Source organism: Narcine bancroftii, chromosome 5 (genome assembly GCF_036971445.1).
Source record: "Narcine bancroftii isolate sNarBan1 chromosome 5, sNarBan1.hap1, whole genome shotgun sequence".
Lineage (NCBI taxonomy): Eukaryota > Metazoa > Chordata > Chondrichthyes > Torpediniformes > Narcinidae > Narcine > Narcine bancroftii.
In genome coordinates this window covers 63,721,225-63,746,820 of record NC_091473.1, presented here as the reverse complement: position 1 = coordinate 63,746,820, position 25,596 = coordinate 63,721,225, and the positions used below count along the sequence as shown (strand labels likewise).

At 43.3% G+C, this 25,596-nt stretch overlaps 1 protein-coding gene across 4 annotated transcripts in view; it reads left to right on the top strand.

Moving 5' to 3' along the window:
* The window catches only part of LOC138763449 (ankyrin repeat and SOCS box protein 12-like), a 29,999-nt gene extending 9,247 nt beyond the window's left edge, over positions 1 to 20,752 (top strand). For 2 of the 4 annotated variants that reach the window (XM_069937611.1, XM_069937614.1), the window contains one exon: positions 20,572 to 20,752. Coding sequence is in view for 2 of the 4 variants with exons in the window: in XM_069937614.1 (XP_069793715.1) it covers positions 20,572 to 20,582 (11 nt within the window). In the remaining 2 variants the exon portion in view is untranslated. Of the gene's footprint in view, positions 1 to 2,517; positions 2,935 to 19,211; positions 19,337 to 20,571 lie in introns of those variants that run through there. The other 2 variants (XR_011357570.1, XM_069937610.1) reach the window with 2 other exon arrangements.
* The last annotated feature ends 4,844 nt before the right edge of the window (positions 20,753 to 25,596 follow it).

The following is a 25,596-nucleotide window of genomic DNA, read 5'->3' as shown; positions in this document are numbered from 1 at the left end:
GAGCCAAGGGAGGAGTTAGGGAAGGTCAAGGAGGTTCAGACTGGCCAGTCCATACATTTATGCAAATGCCTTTCACCACATTATCCTGTTTTTCCCCCCTTACCTCAGATTCACCTGTGGACTATTGTGTCTACCGGCTATTGATTGTAAGCTATTAAAAGCGTGTTGGTACTCCTCACTTGTCTCTGAGTGCAATCAGTCACATTGCACTTGGATACCAGATAACAGGGGTTTTATTGTATTACAAAAAATTGCCTTTAGTCTGCCAAAAGGCAGACAAAGATTCACCATTAGCATTGACCAATATCCCTTACAGTCAGAATAAGAGAAGCAAAAGAGATTGAGTCACTGAATGTCCCTGGATTTGCATCCAGCACTCCCACAGACTCTGCAGCCACACAAATCTCCAGTTCAGTTCAGACCATCAGCAACCCAAGCCCAGTTCCAAAGCTGTGCCATGATGAGGAAGTCTTTAACACCCAGGGCCCTTCAGTGGCTTTTCTTGCCCTCAGCACCCTCTTAAATCCCAGTTTTGATACTGGGGCCTCATTTCTGTGAGGGGCACTGGACAAAGTGGTGATCCTCTGTCTTCCTTATGGCAGACAAAATTAAAAAATTTCATGTATGTTACATTTTAAATGTCGTATTATGTGACAATAATGAAGCATGGTTATGAGTCCCTTGACCTCAAGTCACCAGCACCCCGCAACCTGTGGAGGGTTCCTCACCTGTAAGTTTCCAACAGCTTGCCACCAATGTATGTCCTAATGCCACAGAGCCCCTCTCTGGTCTGCCACCAGGGTCACCATCCTTGGAGTCATCTCCTCTGCTTCTCCTTCTAAACAGGGGGTGTCCTCCCCATTACTGGTGCCATGCACCAATCTGCTGTTTCCCTGGTGTTTGCAACCGTCAAGTCTCCTGCCAATCACATGTGCTGCCACCTTTGGCCAAGATCCCATGGTCGCAGAATTTTAAATAAAGCACTGTTATCTCCTTAAATAGGCTATTAAAATCCTGTATGGAGCCTCCAGCAGGAGGACTGGGCGTTAGACCCTGCAGGGAATTGCTGAGTCTGTTCCCCACTCTCCCTGGGTCTGCACCTGCGGCAGCACTGCTGTTACAGCAGTCTCAACCATGCCACCATTGTTTTGTGGAATTATGATCAAAGGTTTTTTCTTGGGAAAAAATCTTTCTATAAAGGAAAGGTATGGTATGGCAAAGTCCAATTGGCTGTAGTATTACACAGGATCTGTGAATGACCCATGTTCCAAACTGCTGCTGTCAGTAAAGAGTTTGTATTTTCTCCCCATGACCTGCAAGAGTTTTCCCCAGCTGCTTTGATTTCCTCCCATCCTCCAGAAACATAGGAGCTTTGGGTGTAATTGGGTGACACAGGTTTCATGGGCTGGAGTGCCTTCTAATGTACTGCATCATTAAAATAAAAAAATTACAACATTGGCATCTGGGCTGGAGCTGATATGGGCAGCTCTGCTCTGGGCCAAGACAGCATTGAGTCATTCTCCAGCACAATGGTTCTCAACCATCTTTCAACCACACACCACCACCAACATTTCTTTACTTACCACTCGCAGACCATGAGTGGGGAAGGAGGGGGCCGAGCTCGAGTCCAGGCAAAACTTTATTTTGATGTAAGAGTCTTTTTGTGAATTTTCTATTTTCTTGTCACCATATTTACATGTTTGGCTTGGCTTCGCGGACGAAGATTTATGGAGGGGTATGTCCACGTCTGCTGCAGGCTCGTTGGTGACTGACAAGTCCGATGCGGGACAGGCAGGCACGGTTGCAGTGGTTGCAAGGGAAAATTGGTGGGTTGGGGTTGGGTGTTGGATTTTTCCTCTTTTGTCTTTTGTCAGTGAGGTGGGCTCTGCAGTCTTCTTCAAAGGAGGTTGCTGCCCGCCGAACTGTGAGGCGCCAAGATGCACGGTTGGAGGCGATATCAGCCCACTAGCGGTGGTCAATGGGGTAGGCACCAAGAGATTTCTTTAATCAGTCCTTGTACCTCTTCTTTGGCCCACCTCTGTCTCGGTGGCCAGTGGAGAGCTCGCCATAGAACACGATCTTGGGAAGGCGACGGTCCTCCATTCTGGAGACGTGACCCACCCAGCGCAGTTGGGTCTTCAGCAGCATGGATTCGATGCTGTCGGTCTCTGCCATCTCGAGTACTTCGATGTTGGTGATGAAGTCACTCCAATGAATGTTGAGGATGGAGCGGAGACAGCGCGCTTCCTAGATATTTACATATTGCTTGTTTATTTCACATCAGCAGAGTCATATTTGCCTTTGGTGTCTCTCTACGTGCCTGTCATGACCAACCGCAGGTTGAGAAACATTGTTCACAGATGTTACAGTTTCCGTCAGTCCAGCAGTTTTAGATTGCCAGGTAGTGACTCCAAGTCAAGCTGTGTGTGAGTGTCATATTTGCTTATAAAGTACTTGCCCACAGCCAACTCTTCCCTTGATACCTTGCCAATTCACCACCGTGTCTTTGGTTTCCAGCCCAGCCAAGATCCTTGATGTCACTCACTAGACTGGCCATTCGCAAGTACCTCAAGCTCATGAGCAGCCTGCGTTCTATTGACCAACTGAATGTGCCACCAATCCTGAAGAAGTACTTGAACCACCAAACCTGAGGGGATGGGCATGTTTCTGTGGATCATAGTTGGATGTCGCTGCCTCCCTCCCTTGCAAAGGAATTGCAACAGGGTTTAATCCCACCTAAACATTTGTATCTTGCAGCTTGGTTGTATTTGCCTCAGTCATCTGATTACAGGTAGAATTCCTTGAATCTACTCAATGTAGTAAATCCTTCCATGAGTAAAGGAAGATGTTAAAACATGTAAATTTCAAGAGGCTTTGAAAGATTATACATAGCAAAGAGTAAACTGTCCCAAGGCATTACTTGGGGTTTGTGAATGAGCCTGTTTTATTTGGAAACACACGTGTGTTGAGTACAGGAGCAGGGATGTTATGTTACAACAGTACAAGACATTGGTGAGACAGCATTTGGAGTATTGTTGTCCAAATATACAGTGTCATTAAGCTGGAAAGTGTATAAAAGATACATAAGCATGCTATCGGGAGTGAGGGGGATAAAGTTGGGAGAGGCTGGATAACGTGATATTTTCTTCCCTGGAGCATAGGAGGCTAATGTTTGTAAAACCATGAGAGACATAGATAAATACTCAGTCTTTTCCCCCAGGGTAGAGGAATCTAAAACTGGTGGGCATAGATTTAGGGTGAAAGGGGAAAGATTTAAAAGAGACTTGAGGGGCACCATTTTTCACACAGAAGGTGGTGGGTGTGTGGAAAGAGCTGGTGGTGGAGGAAGTGGTGGTCAAGGACAGTTACAATGTTTAAAAGACATTTAGATGGGTACACAGATAAGAAGGGTTTAGAGGGATATGGGACAGGCAATGGGACAGGCTCAGGTAGCCGTGTCAATCTGGGCCAGGTGGCCTGTTTCTGTGATGTCAAACACCATTACAATGAGAAATTAGAGCTCTATATGGAACTGTTTGTTACCTTAAAACATTGTGTAGTGCCAATGCCAAATTAGTTCCTTCAAAGTGGCTGGAAAGTTCCTTCAAAGTGGCTGGAAAGTTGGCAATATACAGTAGCAAAAATTTGGCTTCTAGCCCAGAGGTGCATTATCATGATCCCAACAGATTCCAACAGCAGCACCTCCCATTTTACCACAGTTGTCCCTGCTCTCCTTAAAGGTGCAATCTATCTGGCAGTCACTCTGTAGTGACACACTGTGACGAGCATGTAGGAGAGGGGGGACATGGCAGGGGGACACAGTGAAGGAGAGAGAAGCCACACAAAGTGAACCATGGCTGGAAAAAGAATCATGGCATTTTGACATTTTCAGATCCCACTTTTGTGTTGAATTATCACAAATCTGTCTTGACTCCAATGTAATCAAAAACTGAGTATGTTATGTACAGAATTACACAAAGAGAAAACGTTCAATGTTCCAAAAAAGGAAAAAAATTAATTGAGCGAGTATCACATAACACACACTGTAACTAGATACAACAAACACAATATATATTAATCTTTAATACAGTCACACACACACGCGCACACACACACACACACACACACACACACACACACACACACACACACACACACACACACACACACACACACACACACACACACACACACACACACACAAGATAGTTGTCCATCAAGACCAACATAAATGAAACCAATAAATATCTGAAAACATAGTGTCGGTTGCTTCACAGAGACCAAAAGTGCCAGGGTTGGGAGAGAAGATACTCAGACAATGACTCACAAGTTTGTAGGGCCTAGTCTCATCTTCATGGCAGAGACACCACTGCAACACCCATTATGGGTCTCATCAATGACTATCCATGGCTATTCCATAATTGCTAAATTCTCCAAGCACCTCCAATTGGCGTTTGACCAATGTAAGTCATCAGGAGAGGTCTGAGCATCTCCAGTGGTTTTCAGAGGTGTTTGAGTCATGTTCTAGGGAAGCCAGTTCTCCCTTTGAGTTCAGCAGACTGCTTCAACTTGCTTGTGTGAAGTTGCAAAGTGACCATGGTGCTTTGCCATACCTAACATACTCCAGGTTATGTGTGGAAGCTTTCAAATATTAAGGGTGATGGACTTCATGGAATCCCCTCCTAATACTCTGGAAATCTTAGACAGGGTATAATGGATTTTTGCGATTTCATCTGGAAATTATCACTTACACCATTTACACTGGGTTACATGGATCTGGAATCCTACTGCAGTGAGAAACCAATATCTAGATGTTCATAAGAATATAAGAACATAAGACTAAGAGCAAGAGCAGGCCATCCGTCCAATCGAGCTTGCTCCGCCATTCAAAGAGATCATGGCTGATCTGATGATAGGCTCATCTCCACCTCCTTGCTTTTTCCCAATATCCATTAATTCCCTTGTGTAACAATCTATCCAGCCTTGTCTTAAATATATTCACTGAGGTAGCCTCCACTGCTTCAATGGGCAGGAAAAGCAGTTCCTCCTCATCTCTGTCATAAATTTACTATCTTGGATCTTGAGGCTATGTCCCCTAGTCACTCCCACCAATGGGAACAACTTACCTACCTCTATCTTACCTATCCCTTTCATAATTTTATATTTTTCTATAAGATCCTCTCTCATTCTTCTAAATTCAAGTGAGTACAGATGACTCTCCTCATAGGCTAACCCCCTCATCTCTAGAATCAACTTGGTGAACCTCCTTTGGAACACCTCCAAAGCCAATACATTCTTTCTTAAGTAAGGATACCAGAACTATACACAGCACTTCAGATATGGCTTCACTTGTACCTAGTACAGTTGTTGTAGCGACTTCTATTCATAAAAAGCCGCTTGGAGGCTAGGTGGGGCTCCTGTTTGTGATGCATTTCAATTTAATTAATGACTAAGTGCAAATGAGTCTTTAATGATTTATTGATAAACACAAAAGACTTGTCGTGATCTATTATGACATAATGTTCCAATAATTAACAATGATAATAACAAGAACAGCTTTTGTAATAACATTCAACAAAAAATATTTGAGCCCTACTTACCCTCCTAGTCTTTAACCCATCATTCCAGTTGACAAGCTAATGAACTCTAAGGAATTGCACCCAATCACCCGTGCATGCACCAAAAATCCCCAGTACATGAAACCCACTGCATATGCACCATTCATTCCCAGTATACGAAACCCAACATGCATGCGCCAACTGTTCCCAGTACATGAAACCCACCATGCATACGCCTACTGTCCCAGTACATGAAACCCACCATGCATGCACCAACTGTCCCAGTACATGAAACCCACTATGCATGCCCAAATGTCCCCAGTACATGAAATCCACCATGCATGCGCCAACCATCCCCAGTTCATGAAACCCATTGTGCGTGTACCAACCGTCCCCAGTACACGAAACCCACCACACATGTACCAACCATCCCCAGTACACAAAACCCACCGCACATGTACCAACCATCCCCAGTACACAAAACCCACTGTGCATGCGCCAACCATCCCCAGTACACGAAACCCACCGCACATGTACCAACCACCCCCAGTTCACAAAACCCACTGCACATGCCCCAAATGTCCCCAGTACACAAAACCCACTGCACCTCCGCCAAACATCCCCAGTACACGAAACCCACTGTGCATGCACCAACCGTCTGAAGAGAATAGCGCACACGTGGAGGCAACATGGTGCTGGAAAGGGGCAGCGCCAACATGAATAGCCAGTGAAACGACAGCAGCAACTGACATCGCAGCCCTTGGACCCTGGGACAGCACCGACGCCCACAACCAATCCAATAAAGGTAAGCAACAAACTTATGGCCCCAACAATACCAGCCCCTAATTATTATAATGAGACATAATGTCTTGAATAATAATTACACATTGTACAATCAATTATAAATAACAATCAAATACATAACATTCATATATTATGTAGATCTTTATTTATTCTTCATAAGGCCAGAGGTTACTAGGACATAGGCTTGAAAAAGAGTAATCTTTACCACCACTCTGGACCTGTCTATAATCTGTGTATTGGGCAATGGGCAAGGTCCAAAACACAATAAAATCAGTTTGGATTGTCAAAGTTTCGCCATCTCCTGTAGAAGGCAGACTTTGTTGTGTCTGATGTTAGATTATTTCTGTCCTGAGTTTTAAAGTCTTTTTGACAGTGTCTTAACCACAAATGATCAGTTTCTTCAATAAACACCAGTTTGCAGTTCTCAATACAATGTAGCTGATCAGGGGAACACTGCTCCAATTCAGGTTCCAAGATTTCAAATAGCACTCCTCCGACTTTGTGAATAGAGTCCACATTATTGTGAAGAAATCAAATGCACTGTTCAAATAATGACATCATTTTTGGAAGAAAAACAATCTTTGATCCAGAGTACATTTGCATCTTTGAGTTAAAACGGCAACCAGTAAACCTCAGATCTTCCTCAGACACAGCTTTCCCTTTGGGTGGTGATAATGTTGTAAAATCCATTGAAGGGAGAGATCTGTGGTGAGGCTGGATAAGTGACAATTGAATATCTGGCAAGATTGGTACCACATCAATGACCCCCCCCCCCCCGCCTCCTTTTGGATTTAACATGAGGCACGTCTTCAGCATGTTGTTTGGGTTTCTTCCTTTCTTCAGCATTCTACTCCTCATAGGAAGAATTTGAGCTCTCAGAACCAGATTTTGAAAGAGGTTTATCTGATTCTCTTGATTTTAACAGATGAATCTCTAACTTCCCTACCACAGATTTGCTGATCTTTTTCTTTATTTTCTGTGGTTGGTCATAGATGAGGTAAGATTCAAACGACATTGGTTATTCAAACTCATCAACAGCCATGGCATTTGTAGAATCCTCTATAAAGAAGCAGGCAGACTCCACTTATGACTCCTATGGATCTCTTCAACTAGAACTGCAGCCTTTTCAGCCATTCTGGCTTCTATTGCCTTTTCCTGCAATTTTGCAACTTCCAATTCAGTCTCATTTTCTGACAGTTTATTTTGAAGCCTTTTAAGAGATTTTCTCTCTGCATTCAACTCTTTCTCCCATTATCTTCGGAGAAATTAGTAACTTGACCTGGAGTGAATGGTACTTCTGCTTTCTGCTCTATTGTAAACTTGAAGTGTCTGAATTTCTTCATCTTGCTTCTTACATTGGTGCAGTGTTATTAGTTGGGTCTTCAAGATACATTCTGGATTGTTTTCTGTAGCTGTGTTATTAACCAATTATTATTTTCTTTCAAAAGACGAATCTCCTCCTCCAACTGCATATATCTTGATAAGGCTGAACCCCTTTCCTCAATAACTGCATTAATTTCTTCAGCAGTTATTCCGTTCTTTAGTTCTCTGGCCTTGCGAATTGTATCTACGATTAAATCTCCATTTTTGTCAACTGCTCTTTGGCCTTTCTCTTGGTCACTTTCAAAACTGAAGAATCATTAGATTCATTCCCATTTTTCTGAAAATCAGTTTTGTTTCAAAGTACAAAGTTTAAATCTTTCTGGTTATTGTTTTCATGATCATCCAATATTTCCAAGTCCCTTTTCAAAATTTTGTTCTCCGAAGGCAGTGACACCAGTTTTGCAGCATGCTGTGAGATTTTTTTCATTGACCTTGTTTACTGTAGCCTCTGGGCTACAGAAGATACTTTCAGATTTGTTCTCAGTCATTTGTTTTAGTCCTGCCTCAAATTTAGTTTCATAGGAATAATCGCCAACAGTATTTGCACCATGATTTTCATTATTTTCACATCAATCTGTTTTTTTTTATTTAGAAGTAGCTTTCTTATTTATAGTCTTTTGCTGAAGTGTTGACTTATCCTTAATATGTGCTCTGGACAGAGGATCCCCAGAAGAATCGGAATCCATCTCAACGTAAACTGAAGGAACATCTATTTTCTGCCTTTTATTCCTTTTGTTCTCATTGTTTCAGGTATGAATATTTCTCCTTTCTTTAAAGGCAACCCAATGCAACAATGTCCATCGACTAGCTTGACAGATTTTAAGATTACATCCAAGGACTAGTCTTCTTTTGAAGGTTCTTGGACATCACTGAGGCACTCAGAAATGTCAACTCTGAACTGCTATTCCCACAGCTCATCAAATTTCACAATCGATATCCTGTTGACACTGGTCGCTGTCTGCTCTTGAGTAATATAATTATTTCCTCCTAATGGCCTATTAATCATCCAACCAAGGAGGGTTTTGACAGCGCAAGGTCTATCTCCCACACTCCATATTACATCTAGTGGTTCCAGAGACTTTGGTACATCAGAGCCAATCGGCATTTCTATCTCAGAGCCAATTCGCCATCTCTATCGGAGAGCCAATTTCAGGTAGATGAACATCCCTCAGATGATACCACCGATCAATATTGTTTTGCTGTGGGATGTTTTCTTTGTGCACTGGCATAGCCTTCTGAGTGTATATGCCTGGGAGATCACAAAAACCACTGCTGTCCAGTCCAGCGACCTCTAAGCCTGAAACAATACTGATTTCAATGACCTTCCTTTGACCCATAGTTATCAATAGAATCCTTGACCTTCTTCCCTGAAGATTAACCTTATTCTTTACCCCCACTGTGCAAAATGATGCAGTGCTACCTTGGTCAAGAAATGCATAAGTATGTACTGTTGTATTCCCCTTCCTGGCCTTGACTTGTACAGGGACTATTGAGAGTTTGCAGTTATCCTCACAGTCCCAGTAAGTCCATTTGTCTGAACTGAGGTTATAGGACTTCAACTGCTTCCTTTGTTTCTGTTTGGTCATGTTCCATTTCTTTCTTTGGTGAATATGAATAATTCTGAGTCACTTCCTGTAATTTTTGCTGATGTACCCTTTACTCAGACAACCAAAACACACTCCATTTTCTTTTAGGAAAGTGACTTTCTCGCTACGCGTTCTCTTTTCCAACCGTGGGCACATCTCCAAAACATGTCCACCTCCACAGAACAAACAGTTCTTCACAACAGGCAAGCTCTCCCTTTCCTCAATTCCTTTATTATTTTCCTTATCTGCAACTGTCACCGTAGTAGCAAAGAAACTTTCTTTTAATCTTGGATGAGGCTGTGACTTGGACCCCCTTACATTTTTGGTCACTGTTGGAGTGTCTTTGATACCGGCTCTGTTGCAATCCTTAATTGCCTTTCAAGGAAACCCACCATTTCCTTAAAGGTAACTTTTCAATAGTGTTTTTTTTCCTGGAATTCACAGACTTCAGTTCTTCACATATCCCTCAGTCGATATGGCACCTTCCTTATGATGACTAGTATATTAGCAGGCACTTTAAACTCATGCATGTAGTCGATATCTTCTATGGCATTAAAACATCCTCTTAGAAAGAGGGTAAATGCTCGTAGAGCCCTTGTGTCTTTTGGTTTTATTGATGACCACGATGACCTTTCTTCACATAAGCTGTAGCAATTTTATTCTCGTTGCCAAAATGCTCCTTTAGTAAAGGTTTAGCCATTGTGAATCTTCTGTCCGAAGCCATATGTAGATGTCAGTTCCCCTGGCTGTCCATATGTAGACGTCAGTTCCCCTGGCTGTCCACTTCTGTGTTGTTCCGGATGATAGAGACAATCTCTGTGGTTTTTGTTCTTGCTTTCATTATTGTGTTCAAAGGATTTAATGAACATTTGGTACTGAAGTGGGTAACGATCAAAGACTTGAACCTCCTTTCTTGAGTATGGAAGAGAAACAGTGTAGCTCAATTAATGATACAGTGATTTAATTTTGCCTTTCCATTACTGAGAATATGTTGCACTGCTCATCATTGCTTGTAGCAGGTAATGCATCTGGAGATGTCACATGTGCATGTTCGTCTGGATTTTTAATGCTTGTGTGGAGTATCGTGGGAGCTGTGATGAGAGTTTGGATTTGAGCTATGGCTCTGTCTGCAGTTGTTATTATTGGCATTTGTGGACTGGTAACACAGTGCTTTGGGAGGATTTGTCTCTGTGTATGCATGTCTTGTAACAGTGGTACAAAAGGATCTGCCTTAACATTTTTTCTTTTCCTGTTTTCCTTTCTCAATATATGACTCAATACCATCAGTCACTTCAGATAAGTTACTTTGAACACTGGTTCCCTTTGAGGCTGCTAGTTCCCTCGCCTTAGCCATATTAACAGCATCCAGCTCCAGCTCCTCTTTTTTTCCTCCTTAGCTGCTCCTCTTCCCTCCTTAACTGCCCCTCCTGCTCTTCCTCTTATTCTTCTAAGGCATATTTACCCTTAATCAATTTTTGTTGAGTAGCAAGAGCAGCGCTTCAGCCTGAACTTTTAAACCTGCAGATGTTGTACTGGAAACTCTGGAGCTCAATCCAAAAGAACTTTGTTTGCTTCTCCTACTTTCAATATTCGACATAGTGTCACCTGGTTGTATTCCATCATGCATGTCAGATGTTGCCTTAATACTTGACTCTTTCTCCAGTTGGAATTGGAGTCCGGCTGCAGTCAATAATATGGCTGTTTCTCAGGAAATGGCTCTACCAACATGTCTATTAGATGTTCTGCTCTAGGATTAGAAGCCCTAGATCTCTCTGTGGCCAAAACTCAGACCCTCAGTCAATGGAGTGATAAGCAGCCTGCACTCAGCGTTTCCAATATGGCTGCCATATTATTTTCAATATCCTCCAAACCAAGGATGTTTGTTTGGACTGTTTCCCCTTCAAATGTTCCAAATCCTTTTCTGTTCCAACTATATCATTTTTGTTGTCTAAATGTAGTGACTTCTATCCATAAAAGGCTGCTTGGAGGCTAGTCGGTGCTCTTGTTTGTGATACGCTTCAATTTAATTCACTACTAAGTCCAGATGAATATTTTAACGATTAATTGATAAATACAAAAGACGCAGTGATCTATTATGATGTAATGTTCCAATAATAATGATAACAACTGTTGTAACAACATCCGTAGTAACGATCAACAAAAATTATTCGAGCCCTGGTCACCCTCCTAGTCTCTAACCCATTACCCCAGTTGACAGCATGACGAACTCTGAGGAATTACACCAAAACTCCCGTGCATGCGCCAAACATCCAGAGAGAAAAGCACATGCACGAATGCAACATGGCACTGGAAAGGGGTGGCATCAATAGGAAGAGCTGCCAAAATGACGGCAGGAACCAGGCCTTTGGAACCCAGGACGCCACCAACACCCACAACCAACCCAACAAAGGTAAATAATGCACTTATGGCTCCTATAACCTCCTTGCTCCTAAATTCAATCTTTCCAGCAATGAAGATCAACATTCCATTTGTCTTCTTGATAGCCTGCTACTCCTGCAAATCAACCTTTTGTGATTCATGCACAAGCACTCCCAAGTCCTTCTGTATGGCAGCATGTTGCAATCACTTTCCATTTAAATAATAACCTGATCTTCCATTTTCCCTTCCAAAGCAGATAACCTCACATTTACCAACATTGTACTTCATCTGCCAGACTCTTGTCCAGTCACTTAACCTATCTATATCTCTCTGCAGACTCTCCGTATCCTCTGTACAATTTGCTTTTCCACTCAATTTAGTGTCAACTGCAAACTTAGATACATTACACACTGTTCCCTATTCCAGATTGTTTATGTATATCATGAACAGTTGCAGTCCCAGCACCAACTCCTGAGGTACACTGCTCCACACTGATTGCCAACCAAAAAAAAATCCCTGTATCTCAATTTTCTGCTTCCTATTGGTTAACCAATCCTCTATTCCTGCTGATACATCATCCCCAACTCTATGCACCCTTATCTTATGTACAAGTGTTTTATGTGTTATCGAACACCTTCTGGGAATCCAGGTAAACAATGTCCATTTGCTCCCCTTTATCTACCGCAATCATTATATTCTTGAAAAACTCTAGTAAGTTCGCCAAAAAGGATCTGCCTTTGCTGCATCTGCCTGATGGATCTATTTCACTCCAGCTGCCTCGCTATTTCTTTTTTCTTTTTAAATTATTTATATTGAGTTTAACATATAAATCCTACATACAAAACCACTTGATGTAACAAACAGCCTATAATTCCCTGGCTTTTGCCTTCATCATTTTTTAAGTAGTGGCGTGACATTCGCTATCTTCCAATCTGCCAGGACCTGTCCAGAGGCCAGAGAATTTTGGTAAATGATCACCAAAGCCTCTACTATAACTTCTGCCATTTTTCTCGTTATCCTGGATGCATCTATTAGGACCAGGGGACTTATCTATCTTTAGACCCTTTAGTTTGCTGAGTACTTTCTCTTTAGTGATAGCTATTGCATCTAGGTTCTCACTTCCCACCATATCCATAACATTTGTCTTTGGCTTTGTAGAAGTTCCCTCCACCATGAAGACCGACATAAAATAGTCATTCAAAACTTCAGCCATTTCCTTATTAGCCAATTCCCCCTTGTCATCCTCCAAGAGACTAACCTTCATTTTAGCCACCCTTTTGCACTTTATATAGTTATAAAAGCTTTAACTGTCCTTTTTTATATTTTGTGCTTTTTTTTTCATAATTTACTTTCCCTCTCTTTATTGTTCGCTTGTGGTTCTTTGTTTTCCCAATTTTCTAGTTTCCCACTGCTCTTGGTACACACGAGTTTTTAGTTTGATGCCTTCCTTTATTCCCTGAGTTATCCAAAGCTGGCTGTCCCTGCCCTGACTGTTCTTGCTTTTGAACCGAAATATATCTTTGTTGAGCACCGTAAAAAAAATCTCTTTGAAAGTCTTCCACTGTTCCTCAACCATCCCTCCATATAGCCTGTGTTCCCAGTCTACCCTGTCCAACTCCTCCCTCATCCCTTGTTTAGTAATAATACACTGGTTTTAAACCGAACTATTGTACCCACTCAGAAACTCAGTCATACTATGATCACTCTTAAGAGGATCCCTAACCACAATGCCAATTTTACCCATTTCATTGCACAGGGTCAGATCTAAGATAACATGTTCCCTTGCAGGTTCAGTAACATTCAGTTCAAGAAAACCATCATCTATGCATTCTATGAAGTCCTCCTCAATGTTGCCCTGACCAACCTAGTTCATCCAGTCTACTACATGTTAAAGTCCCCCCCAAGATGACTAGTCTTCCATCCTTACATACCTTCGATATTTCTTGGTTTATTGCCTGTGGCACTGTAATGTTATTACTGGGTGGTCTATAGAAAACTCCCACCAGTGATTTTTTTTATCCCCATGGAGAGGTTCACTAGAGGCTTAATCGAACTGGCTCAGGAGGTTCTGAGTGACGCAATGATGTCATTTGGAATGTGTGAGGTTTTAAAAGCTGCCTGTGATTATTTGAGTAAATGACTTTTACTGAACTTTGACTCAGCAACGTCTGATCATTTTCTCGTTCTTCATTTCACACTGTGACACAGCTGCTACACCTTCACTATTCCTAATCTCAATCCAAATTGATTCAACATTTTGCTCCTTAGATCTCACAATTGCCCTTATTTCAACCTTAACTAAGAGCACTATCCCTCCTCCCTTATCTTTCCTGCCTTTCCTAACTATACTATCGCCAATTACCTCTACATTTCTCTTCTCTCCCCTCCCTTGAATGGCTTCCTGAACCATGGTGCTACAGTTAGGTTGCTCATCCTTCCTACAGACCCCACTCTTATATAAAAAAGGAGTAAGAATCTCTGTAATACCTGATACCATAGGATATTTAATTTTCATTTCTCTCCACCTGCAGGTATGTTTCTGTAATGGCCACTAAATCATACCCTTTTGTACTGATTTGTGCTACAAGTTCACTGACCTTGTTTCAAATACTATGGACATTCCGATAAAGTGCCCTTATACTTATCGTGCCTTTAAAATTTGGTTATCTTTGCCTCTTTTGCACTTGACTTTTAACCCCTCTCTTATTTTTCTCTTTTTTAACTTTTGCTTTTTCTTAATCCACACACTTCTCTTTAACCTTATCCATCCCTCTCCAATCTGCTGAACCCACCCCCCCCCCCTACTATTTAGTTTAGAGCCCTATCCACATACCTAGTTATGCTATTCGCCAGGATCCAGGTCCCATCATGGCTCAGATGGAGTCTGACCACTTTGAATTGTTCTTTCCTTCCCCAATACAGGTGCCAATTTCCTTTGAATTGGATCCCACTTCTCCCACACCAATCCTTGAGCCACGCAATTAACTCTCTAATCTTCAGGACCCTGTGCCAATTTGCACATGGCTCAGGTAGTAATCCAGAGATTACCATCTTTTTGGTTCTGTTTTTTAATTTGGTCCCTAGCTCCTCAAATTCCCTTAGCAGAACCTCTTTCCTGGTTCTACCTATGTTGTTGGCACCCACATGGACCATGTCAACTTGATCTTTCCCTTCCAAATGTAAATTCCTCTGCAGTTCAGATAAGATGTCCTGAACCCAGGCACCAGGCAGGCAATATAGCCTTCAGAACACTCTATCCCTGTGATACAGAACTTTGGCTATTCCCCTAACTATACTATCCCTGATTACCACTGCATTTCTCTTCTTTCCCCTCTCTTGAATAGCTTCCTGAACCACAATTAGGTTGCTCATCCTTCCTACAGCCCCCACTCTTATCCAAACAGTTAAGAAACTCAGACTTGTGAGTCAACATCAAGGGCTAAGGCTCCTCCAGCACGGCCTTTTGGATCGTAGTCACACCCTCTTGTTCCTGACCATAGGCTGAATTTGAGGCAGCTATTCTAATGGCGTGACTCCCTCCTGAAGCAAAGTGCCCAGGTAGCTCTCCCCCTCCCTGATATGTCGCAGTGTTTGAAGCTCAGATTCCAAGTCACCAACTTTGAGCCTGAATTCCTCGAGCAACCAACACTTGCTGCAGATGTAGTCATCAGGAACTACAACGGGAACCTGTCCCACATCATGCAGCTACAACACATCACCTGATCCTGCATGCCTAATTTATTTAATTACCTCTTCTTTGGTGTTTTTTTTATATACCCACTTTAATATCCTTACCTACTCCTCAGCTGACCACCTCACTGAAGCCTTGAACCAAAGCCCTACCATTCTGACTCCTCCCATTCCAACGATTGCTGCTCCCTCAATGATTTCATGGTAAGCGTTACTCAGTTACCAAAGGTGTGGACTCTGCTGTGATTCCTTGGTAGGGTAAATATTGGTGAGTACTGTTGACTAGCTAATTTGTCAAACATTAATAGAAAAACATGACCCACGGGAATTGTGCTGACAGGAATCATGGAATTTTATGGTGTCAGGGTCCAGGATTTTTAGGGTAAATATGATTTTACCCATATAAGGTATATATATATCTACAGTTACCTTAAAATAGTGAAAATTAGTGTTATTTTAAAATAATGCTAGGTAGAGATAGATCCAGTGACCTTGACATAGAAGGCTTTAGAAAATAAGGATAATTTAGATAAGGGGTCAACGTGATTCAGGAACGATAGATGTGAGAACATAAGAGTATAAGAAATAAGAGTCGGCCATCTGGCCTGTTGAGGCTGCTCCATCATTCAATCTGGGTGTGGATGCAGCTCCATCCACCTGCCTGTTCCCCATAAACCCTCAATTCTCCAACTGTACAAAAATATGTCCATCTGTGTCTGAAATATATTTAATAGGGCAGTTTCCACTGCTTCCTAGGGCAGAGAATTCCACAGATTTAACACTCTCTGGGAGAGGCAGTTCCTCCTCATCTCTGTCCTAAATCTACTCCCTCAAATCTGAGGCTATGCCCCTAGTTCTAGATTCCCCCACCAGTGAAACAACTTTCCTGCTTCTATCTTATCCTTTCATAATTGTACATGTTTCTATAAGATCTCCTCTCATTCTTCTGAATTCCAGTGAGGATAGTCTCAAGACGACTTGTCTCTCCTCATCCACTAGAGCCTCCCCCCCACTGGATTTTGTGTGAGTTCAGATGCGGGGGGGGGGGGGGGGGGTGCATTATAATGACAACAAAAGAGATTACAAGAAGCTCAGAAGAAAATGAGATAGTTTTTGCCACAACTAAATAATCTGATGAAAGTTTGTTAATTTTGCTTTGCTGCAGAAATTTGACTTCCTTTCCATGCTGACATACTCAGACTGAACAAGGATCTCCCCTTCCCTACCACCTCACCCTCTTGACCTCTCTGACCCACTCTTAAACTATAACAAAACCATCTGTTAGAGGAACTCAGAGGGTTGAGGAACTGTAATAATATACTGTACATAACTGAATTAAAAAGAGAGAATACAAAAGATAGATAATAGATATTCACAGAAATCCTGGTGCAAAAAAAAAGTGACTTTACAACAGTGAAGGTAGTCCTTTAATGGTATCGGAGCAATCCCTAATTAGTGTCACATGGGGAGGTTGAATGGGTTAGTAAGAAACTGTTCTTGAACTGAGAGGTGCTGGCCTTTAGGTGTTACATTGAAGTGAGTATTCCTCTAAACGAGCCACAGTGGTAAGTGAAGGGGCTATGATGCACAATTAACTCAGATCCATCTGACCTGAAGCTTGTCCTCCCACTTAATTATCAGTCTCACAGCATGCAACAGCCAGTACTAATGAGAGAGAGAGAGAGAGAGAGAGAGATGCTCCTTCACAGTGGTCCAGATATTGAAGGCTTTGCTTAGTCCATTGCAGCTCTCCACAATATTTCCTGTGCCTCACTATAAAGGACGGGGAATCTAAAACTGAAAAAGGTGAGAGGGAAAAGATTTGAAGGTGACCTGAGGGGCAACTTTTTCACAGAGAGTGTTAACACAGTGGACAGAGCTGATTGCTGCAACAGAAGTGACGTGTTAAACAGGAAAGTCTGCAGATGCTGTGATCATAGTGCAATACACAAAGGTGATAGAGAAACTCAGCAGGACGTGCATCATCTTCAGGAAGTAAAGGGTAAGGAATGTTTCAGACCTGAGCTCTTCATCAAGGCGTGAGCAAAAAGCAGGCAGGTACCTGAATAAAAAGGTAGGAGAAGGAGAACAGAGGATGGAGGAAGGGGCAGGAGTTGGAGTACAGGCTAAGAGGAAAGAGGTCACATAGATGTTTATGAGTGGGAGGGCAGAAGAGAAAAAAAGCTGAGGTGATATATCTCCTCCCTCTATAAATGAAAAGGAAAGGGAAGAGGATGAGGAGCTGTAAGACAGAGGGATAGGGAAATATGAGGGTAAACTCAGTTTGGCAGCGCATGTGGCAATATTGTTGTGGGAATGAGATGTGGAATTAAAGTGGTTGGATACTGGGCCCCTGTTATTGCACAGAGCAAAGGAACTCAATAAAACTATCTCCCAGTTTGCATCCAGTCTCTCTTGTGTGGTGGTACACCTCCGGCCTACTGCAGGGGGAAACCTCTGTACCTGCAGGAGTGTAAGGGGACAGGACAACACCTGGCCAGCTGTCAATCAGTCGGCCTGAATGGAACAAGCCCCACCCGGTTGGGTGTCAATCACCCTCCAGGATATAAGCCTGTGCCAGCCACCCGAGGCCTCACTCAGAGTTGCTGCAGCTACAGCCAGCCTGGCTCTGTGGAAGTCTTTGTGGATTAAAGCCTGTAGTACAGTCTTTACCTTTGTGTGTGTCTGATTCTGGCTAACGGTGCACCACACTCTAACATAGAGGCGGCCATGACAGGAGCAACGAATGCAGTAGATGACTGTTTGGGTCCCCGAATGGTGGTGAGAGAGGGGGGTGTGGCTGCAAATGTAGTATGTATTGTGTTGGAAGTGGCAAACATTGTGGAGGATAATATGCTGGAATGCAGAACCCGGTGGGGTGGTAGGTGAGAACAGGGGAATCCTGACCTTTTTCAACTCTGGACAGAGGAGCCCAGAGCAGATAGGCGAGAAATAGAGAAGATGCGGGTAAGGGCTGAGTGGATGGTGGTGGAAGGGAAGCCACATTTTATGAAGAAGGAGGACATCTTAGATGCTCTGGAATGGAATGGAGCAGATGCAATAGAGACAGAGAATTTTTTTAAAAAAAGAATAGAATCCTTGCATGGGACAGAGTATGAAGAGTTGCAGTTGAGGTGCAAAGATTCCTTGAGTGTCTTGAATTCTCCTTTGGTTTGGGCTAACACATGATTTGGACTGTAAGGGGTGGAATTCCTCCTTGTCAGTGCAACATGTGAGCAACCACCAATCTCACAGCGTGAGAAGACCTACATTAGTCATGAAGCCCTGTTCCCCTTCTTAGGGAGATTAACCTTTTCTTCCATAGGGAGAAACTGCTTCCTAGGAGCTTCCTAGCTCCTGTGGATTAAAGCCCATCATGTTTCTGAAAGGAGCCAGGGGCAGCTGCAGATCTGTCATATCTTCCCTCAGTCTGTCTTTGGAGACATTGCTCCTTCAAGAGGTTCTGAGAGGACCTATGGTCCTTAAATTGGCAGATTAAGTTTTCATGGCCAGACCCTCTCCTGCTGCTCCTCCTACCTCCTTCACTGCTTGACTTATATGGACTTCCCTCTCCCCTATCCCTGCTGGAAATTCAGCTCAATGGATGTCAAAGCCTTTACCACCAAAAAGGGATCCCCGGAGATCCGGAACAGAATCAGAGTCAGAACTTATTGTCATGTACAAGTCATGAAATTTATTGTTTGTGGCAGTATCACAGTGAAAATGTTCATATAAACCACCTTACAAAAATAAATAATAATAGTGCATGAAAAGTCAATGTAAGGCACTCTTTGGATCATTGGTCATTCAGGAATCTGATGGCAGCAGGGAAGAAGCTGTCCTTGGAAGAACCTAACACTGGAGAGCACACACCGGTAGTCTTTGTGTAGACGGCAAGGGCAATGCACGCATCAAATGACCTCTGCTCATTCTCAGGTAAAACTATTCACAGATGCTTTGTTGTGAGGGAGGTTTCCACTGCTGCCAAACATCCGGTTTGGGGGCTGGTACTGAGGCCCAACTGAAATCAAATTAGAATCTCAAAAGGATGGATGCTACCGGTAGCCTGCTCTGCACATATTCAGTGTGGGCACAGAGCACACTCTAAAAACGTATACCCCATCTGAAAACTGGCAGCACATCAACGGCTGATATATTGGCACCACGACATCCAAGTTTAGTCCCCAGAATCTTAAATAAAAAGTGCTCAAGGGAAATTGCAGTGATGACAGCAGACACTAGGTGTCACCCTAATTGCACTGGCAGTATACTCTATTGATCTCATTGTTCATTAAACTCAGTAAAGCCATGATGAAGGGTTCTGGTTGGAAGTATTGACTATTGTTTCTTCCACTGATGCTGTTCGACCTGCTGATTTCCTCCAATAAAAAGTGCTTAGCTTCAGATTCCAACATCTGCAATTCTCCTGTGTTACCCCAGTGCATTGAACCTGCCTGTGGAAAGCCTTTGGTTTAGTAATGTACTTTATCCGAGATGGAAGCATGCTCTAGTTAATAGGTTCTTGCAAAACTGTACTAATCAAACATTCCAACTACACAGCAGAATAAACAATGAACCTCTGGAAGGACTGAGCATGTCAGAAGTATCCAAGGGAAGAAATAGTCAGTCAACATTTTGGGTTGGGATCCTTTATCGAGACGAAAATTGCACAAGACTATCAAGTATTTATTATCTACCTTATGCATTTGTTTTATTAATTCAATTATGCTTCCTGTTTTTTGACATGGTCAGCATAAAGATGAGTGTGACGCTATTGCAGCACCAGTAACCCAAGTTCAAATTCGGCACTGTCTGTCAGGGGTTTATACATTCTCCCTGTGACCTGCATGAGTTTCCTCTGGGTATTGTTCGTCAAATCTATGTTTGACCTCACCCTGGCAATGGATGAGGCCAAGGCCAGCCATATCTGTGTGGGAGTGGTGAGACAAGTTAAAATGGTCAGCTACTACGAGTTTGAGCTCAGACCCACAGACAGAAACCAGGTGTTCAACGAAGCCATCACTCAATCTATAAACAGTTACAATAATTCCCTTGGTTACATCATATGGTTATAAACTCACTCAAGGATGCACAAAACAAGTAGAAAAAGAAGGTGAATTCTGATACAAAGTTGTTAACCTGAAATGTTAACTGTGTTTCTCTCTCCACAGAGTCTTCCTGACCTGCAAAGTGTTTCCAACATTTTCTGTTTTTATTGAACATAAGATACAAGAGAATTCAGTGGAGGAAGATGGAGGCTATGTTTAAACTGTTCTGGTGCAACCAGTTCAAATTTGGAATTGAAATAATTTCACCAGCTGAGAGAAAAAACGCCCTTTCTATTTTGAGCTACTCTTTGGTTATATTTTTCCGTTGCACTTTCTGGAGTGACTAAGTCACTGCTCTTCTAGTTGCAACTGACAGCCTCTAGAGCAGAAATAGTGTTAGACCACACCATATCAAGAAGTGAGGTTATAAGCATAATTCTGTAGGCAAACCCACCCCCCACCTCCACTATCTTCCCCTGTCCCAGGTTATGTCAGGCATGGACCATTCTTTCCTATCTCAACAGCAATACAAAACCTAACCTACCAGCCCTCTATCTTTCTTTTCAAATATTCACTGAAAAGGTATTCCCTCAATCAATCACTGTCACAAATCATTCCTCTAAGTTCTCTCATTTTCTTAAAGGTGAAACTATAGCTTGGTTGGAGAACTCTTAAGTTTGTTCCAACTGTGTACTCAACAACTCCTTTAGCCCTACAAGTTCTTCCTTTATTCCCTCTTGAATGGTATGCCTCATCTAATCCCACTACTGCCACTCACCTGACCATCACCCCATAAGAGATAAGAGCAGAATTTGGCCCATCGAGTACTCCACCATTTGAATCATGGCTGATGTATTTTCCCATTCCATCCCACTCTCCTGCCTTCTCTCTGTAACCTTTAATGCCCTTACAGATCAAGAACCTTTTAACCTCCACTTTAAATCTACCCAATAACTTAGACTCCATAGCCATCTATGGCAATGAATCCCACAAGCTTCTCCACCCTCTGGTTGAAATAACTTCTCAACATCTGTTCTAAAAGAACATCCTATTATTCTGAGGCTTTGCACTCTGGTCCCAGACTCTACTACGTCTGGAAATATCTTCTCCATGTCCACTTTATCCAAGCCTTCCAATATTCAGTAAATTTCAATAAGATCTCCCTTATCTTTCTAAATTCCAACAAGTACAGGCCCAAACGCTCCTCATGTGTTAACCTTCTCATCATTCTTGTAAATCTACTCTGGACCCTTTCCAAAGCCTTGGATATGGAACCCAGAACTCCTCACAATTCTTTAACTGTAGTCTGACCAACATCTTATAAAGCCTCAGCATTACATCTTTCCCTTTGAATTCTAATCTTCTTGAAATGAATGCTAACATTACATTTGCCTTCCTTACTACTGACTCAATCTGTGTTAAATCATGTCCAACCATGTCAATCATAAATGTCTCTGGATGCCCCCTAATGTCCAGTAAACAAGGTGTACGATTGTTTCGTAGCACTCTGAAGGGGTGGCCCGTGTGTACCTCTGTGCACATACTCAAACTCATAGTCCCAGAGGTCCTTTAAGATGAAGGGTATTGTTGTTCCATGCCTTGATGTGGGAACTGGAGCCAATTTTCCAAGCCGCTCCTGCAGTCTGCCTAAGACTTCAGTCAGTGGCACCTACTGTCCATCTGCTGCGGGCATGAATTCCCCAGGTACAATGAATGGGGCTCCATGAACCAACTCTGCTGATGAGGTGTTGAGATCCTCCTTGGGTGCCGTTCTTATTCCCAGGAAGATCCAGGGCTGCTCGTCTGCCCAATCAGGTCCTTGGAGGCGGGTCATCAGTTCAGCCTTCATGTACCTATGGAACTGCTCCATCAAGCCATTTGACTGTGGGTGGTAGGCTGTCATGTGATGGAGCTGCATTCCCAGCAGCCATGACAAAACATCCCAGAGTGTGGAAGTAAACAGTTGGCCTCTGTTGGAGGTGACTTGTGTGGGTAGGCTGAACTGAGATATCCAGACAGAAATGAATCAGTCAAGGAGTCCGTCTTGGGAACCGCCTCCAGCAACCTAGTGAATCTGTTGATGACAATTAACAAGTACCTAGACCCTCATGACACCGGAATCAGGCCGACAATATTGACATGCTCATAGTTGAATCTGCGCTGCGATAGCTGGAAAGGCTGAAGCGGCTCCTTCACGTGCCTTTGCACTTTTACAGATTGGCAGTCCGTGCACATCTTTGCCCAGAATGTGACCTGCTTTTTGAGTCCATCCCATACAAACTTGTAGACTATCAAGCTGACCGTCGCTCGAGTGGAGGGGTGGGATAGTCCATGCATGGCACCGTCCATGTAGCAGGGACGATAACGCGAGGATGACCTGTAGAAACGTTGCACAAACACCTGCATCTCGAGGATGTAGCCCAAAAGGCTACATCCTCAAGTTGCAGGCTCGTGACAGCAGTTCTATAAGCCGGGAGATCGTTGTCCTAGTGTGAGCTTTGGTGTGTGTCACCGGAGAGAGGGCACGTACTGCTTGAACGAAGAAGCAGGACAGGGTATCAGCCACCACATTACTCTCAAAGATATGTTTAATCCTGATTGAAAACTTGGATATGTAAGATAGGTGGCATTACTGGCAGGCTGACCAGGGATCTGATGCCTTCGTGAAGGTGAACGTTAGCGGTTTGTGGTCAGTAAAAACTGTGAAGTCCCTGCCTTCTAAAAAAAAGGCGGAAGTGTCTGACCACTAGGTACAGTGCCAGCGGTTCCCTATTGTATGTGCTGTATTTCGTTTATGGAGGGTGGAGGTCCCTACTAAAAAATGCTAGAGGCTTCCATTATCCATTGCATCAAGGCAGTTGGTGCATCCATTTGTGGATGGACCAGCAATGTTGCCTTTGTTAGGGCATCTTTGGTCTGCTGGAATGCTACCGTTGTCTCCTTTGTCCACTCGAATTCTTTGGCATCGCTGGACATGAGGTCGAAGAGGGGTTTCATAATATGAGCTGCAAAGGGTAGAAAGTGACGATAGAAATTGACCAATCCCACAAATTCCTGGAGTCCTTTGGCCTTGTAAATTTGAGGATGGTTTTCACCTTACTAGGCAATGGAATGACACCCCAGCAGTTGATCTGATGTCCCAAGAACTCAATAGAGGACTGCTCAAATTTGTACTTGGTACGGTTCACAGTGAGCCCGAACTCTTGTAGGCAGTGGTAGAGTAAACGCAGATGTTGCAGGTGCTCTTTGTGGGAGTGGCTGGCAATGAGTATGTCGTCCAAGTTATGAAAAGGAAGATCATGCCATGCCCCACTGCATCCATCAGTTTGTGCAGCATTTTTGAGCTCAAAAGGCATTCTCAAAAATTTGAAGAGGCTGAATAGTGTTATGATGGTGGCCTTGGGCACATCCTCCAGGATTACTGGTATTTGGTGGCCCCATGAAGGGTATCAGTCTGCAGTGGTAGTGCTGTTGAGATGCCTGTAATCCCTGCAAGGTCTCCAGCCTCCCATGGCTTTAGGTACCATATGTAGCGGGGAAGCCCACGGGCTATCAGACCTGCATATGATTCCAAGTTCCTCCATTTTGTGGAACTCTTATTTTTCAAGCTGCAAATTGTCGGATGGCAGGTGTCAGGCTCAGGCATGTAGAGGAAGTCTTTGGGTGAGGATGTGATGTGGAATGCCATGTTTGGTTGTGGCATTGGAGAACTGGGGAGTGACAATGTCTGAAAACTCCACAAGAAGTTTGGTGAATTCGTTGATCGAGTACTCCACAGCATCTAGGTATGGAGCAGGTAGTTTGGCTTTTCCAAGACAGAAAGTCTGAAATGTTGTGGGATTCACCAACTGGCGCCCTTTTAGGTCCACTATCAATGAGTGGGATCTGAGGAAGTTGACACCCAGCAAAGGCCGGGACACAGCAGCAATGTTAACTTATTGTCACTGAATTTCAGGGGTATAGTCAGTGTGCTGTATGTATGAATCAAACTGTTATTCACCACAGAGAGTGCTGGACATTAACCTCCACACCCGCGTCAACTAGAAACTTGTGCTTGGAGAGTTCGACCCAGATGTAGAGTAGGCTGTTACATTGGCCAGCCACCATACCCATTGTCATGGAGTCATGTTTGTCTGGGGGAACATGGACCCTCACCACCGGTACTCGTGGAGCCTGAGCCTTTAGGTGTGATGCACCACTAATTGCTGTGGGCCTTGCACCTTGCTGTTTCATGCGCCATAGAATATCTGCATGGGTGGTCACTGTTCAAGGGTTATCAAAGTCCTCCTCAGCCAACATGAGGTGGATGCCTTCTGGCATATGCTCTAAAAACTACTTGAAAAGCAAGCAAGGCTTATGGCCGTCTGCCAGTGTCAACATGTTGTTTATTAACTCCAAAGGGGCGCGATCCCCCCCAGGCCATCGATATAGAGGAGCCATGCTACTCGCTTGCTTTGTGAGAGACTATAAATCTGGAGAAGGAGGGCCTTTAGGGTTTCATACTTGTCGAGAGCTGGTGGATCCTGAAGAAAATCCTCTACTTGACAGCTCATGTCCTGGTCGAGGGCACTTATTACATGATAGTACTTAGTGGCATCTTCTTCTATCTTACAGCCTGCCTGAACCAAACTTCAGGTTGAGTGGTCCAAAAGACAGACAGTTTGAGTGAAACCGGGGGTGGGGGGGTGGGCGTGGCATGATGGCGTAGGGAGAAGACATGGGAAGACACCTCCCCCTAGCAGAACTATTCAAAACCCATCTAAAAGTTTTTAAAATTTTTTTTAAACTGTTGATTACATTGTAGAAGTACTCCACAAACAGCTATGAGGAAGACTTAAGCTCAACCAGCAAAGAAAATATCTACTAAACAGTTAACAATTACTGAAGAATCTTGGCCTACCTTGCAAATGGGACCTCCAGAGTCGATTTCTACTCAGCCCTGACTGCAACGCCAGTCCACTAGTAAGATGCACACTACACCAGCACCAACTTCATGTAGTGCTTTGCAAGATGGCGCCGGTGCCCGACGTTGATCTCCTGACCGGGAAGATAAACTGCACATGTGCAAAACTCGCGCATGCACGTTACACTCATAAAGGCCTAGGCTGCAGGGGGATCTGACTTATAGTACAGATTCTATCACCAATG